The 2,500-nt window shown below is 43.8% G+C and overlaps 1 protein-coding gene across 3 annotated transcripts in view; it reads left to right on the forward strand.

The window, feature by feature from the left end:
- Positions 1 to 2,500, forward strand: part of LOC122253821 (uncharacterized) — a 40,798-nt gene that overhangs the window by 32,933 nt on the left and 5,365 nt on the right. For all 3 annotated transcript variants that reach the window (XM_086550797.1, XM_043017156.2, XM_043017157.2), the window contains exons 2-5: positions 277 to 328; positions 675 to 843; positions 1,218 to 1,396; positions 1,911 to 1,979. In XM_086550797.1, coding sequence (XP_086406923.1) covers positions 311 to 328; positions 675 to 843; positions 1,218 to 1,396; positions 1,911 to 1,979 — 435 coding nt within the window. In that variant the 5' untranslated portion in view covers positions 277 to 310. The remainder of the gene's footprint in view (positions 1 to 276; positions 329 to 674; positions 844 to 1,217; positions 1,397 to 1,910; positions 1,980 to 2,500) is intronic.

A 2,500-nucleotide genomic window follows, 5' to 3' on the forward strand; every position in this document is an offset into this window, starting at 1 on the left:
GAGAGCAACAAGAATAAGGTGAAACCTTTTGTCAAAGATAACCGATCCAAGGGATTGCACATGTACTATCTTATCAGAAAACGTAGGATGTTTCTCTGAGCAGGCGCCATTTTTCATTAATGACTGGATTGAGGGGCAGCCATCCCAGAGCAACGGAAGGAGGGATGGAAGAAATCCGATGTCGAAAGTGTGAGCTGAAGAGAAAGAATCAACATTTGCTCATTCTGAAACACAGAACTTGTATATTAGTTGCTGACCAGAATATTCTACTTCCAGATGGAGTAAAGGATCAGGACCAGAACGCCCCACGATGGAAAGCTTGATCAAAGTGAGTAGCGACGACATTTAGGGATCAGTGTGTGTGTGTGTGTGTGTGCACATATATGCATATAGATACATATAGATACAGGCACAGACATATTGGCAAATAGTTTTATATATGATATGTTCGTAATTCCTTTTTGTTTTACTCTTATTAGAATTTCAACACATAAACATTATAGCTCTATCTGTTCTACTTATTTGGTCAGTATGCTTGTCTATAGTTTTCATCCTCTGCAATTATCTTTGATACCCATGTCGCTGTGTCATTTAAGTCGTGATTGCCCTTCTTTCTCTCCCTCCTTCTCTCTCTCCTCCTGCGTTGCACGAATATGACCTCATGTCTTTCACAGAAGTTGGTGCTGCTCCTCCTGGCGGCGGCGGTGACGGCGGCGTCGGACGAGGCGCTGGAACCCGTGGCCGAGGCGCTGGTGTCTTCCGACCATGTCTTCGAGGTAGACTTCGCAAACAAGACGGTCCTCTCCCCCGCCGAGGAGCTCATCTTGGCAGCCCAGAAAGCGGGTGAGACTTGCGCTGCTCAGTCCTTGCTCATTGAAGCAATCAGTGAGAGCATCACGCAGCAGACGTTAGAACAATACATACGTATCTGATGAAAACACGGTGGCAGGCGTTACAGAATTTGCACTGTATTTGTGTAATTTGATGGTTTAACAAGGCGAAACTTCACGCAGATAATCTGTGCATGGCTAATTATTACATGTGAAATAAAGTGATGAATTTCCTTCATTCCTGTCGCCCATGTGAGCCCTTCCTACAAAAGTCAGGATTTGTATTTAGCTCTGTTCACTGCCATTCTATTCACTGTCATGAATCCCAACGTTTCCATCGATGAAATATGCTGAGCAAGCTGTGTTAGACTCTCCTCTTCCCGCCAGGCTATAACCTAACGTTGGAACGACTGGACAAGGCGGCCTCCTCGACGGACGAGGAAGTGCAGGACCTGATGCCCGCGCCCGTGGCCGAGGCCTTCATCGGGCAGCGCCGCAAGGACAACATTGACCTGATTCGCGAGCAGATGATCGGCATGATCTTCACCGGGAGGCCGCAGCCGCTGGTAGGTCACGGAGAGAGCCGGGCGAAGGATTTGCCTCGGGACGTAAGATAAAGAAACTTGATTTCCCGTAAGTGAACGAGTGGGAGGAGAAAATAAAGGTATTCTGGAGTCTTTCACTTCATTACTCAATGATGAGATTTCGCGATGAAACGAGAAGAAAAATAATTTCGTAGAGACAGGGGAAAGGTGTGAGATGATAAGAACAGGTAAGACCAAGAAACAATTCAAAACAAGTTTGCAGTGACTAAATGTTTATGTAACTTACAATTCTGTAGAATTCCAATTTTACAAAAGTGTGCCCTTAATTTTGATAATTAGCTCTTAAGTAGAGCATCTGCTGTTACAAAATGATTATCATTAACATCATCATGAGTCAATATCAGTGATGTTACTAACATCATTTTATCATAACATCGTCACATGGAGTTGGTCACATGACCACCCTCATCACCCACCCTCCCCCCTCCCTCGAGCCAGCGTCATCACCTCCGCCTTCCCCTTTCTCCCCCCAAAGGGACACAGGCCTCGACGTCCGATGAGGAACTTCCGGCCGCATCCCCAAGGACCTCCAGGCAGGCTGAACGTGAGTGTGAGGAGGCCATGAGGTAGTATGGAGTGAGATGAGGTGACTGGGTCTCGAAAGGGTGTGAATAGGAGTGAACAAGAAATACAGGTGTTGCCGGTGAATGAGTGTGATGTGGTGTAGAGTGATGTGGTGTAGAGTGATGAAGCATTTGCCGAGGGCGCTGGATTTCCCCCGCGGCTGTGCTCTCGCCGTGAGCTTTTGCGCGGTTCAGATAATGGCTAATATTTTCTCTTGATATTTGTCACATATCTGGCTTTGGTTTACGAACCAATCTTTTCCTCACAAGGTAACCCAGGTCGAGTTAGTCATTCATGTATACACACACACACACACATATACACAAATATATATATATATATATATATATATATATATATATATATATATATATATATATATATATATATATATATATATATATATATATATATATATATATATATATATATATATATATACATATATAATATGTATGAATCACACAAAACACAAACACAGTAACGTGCACAAAACAGATA

Source organism: Penaeus japonicus, unplaced genomic scaffold, assembly GCF_977035675.1.
Source record: "Penaeus japonicus unplaced genomic scaffold, GWHDUDI00000001_assembly GWHDUDI00000024, whole genome shotgun sequence".
Lineage (NCBI taxonomy): Eukaryota > Metazoa > Arthropoda > Malacostraca > Decapoda > Penaeidae > Penaeus > Penaeus japonicus.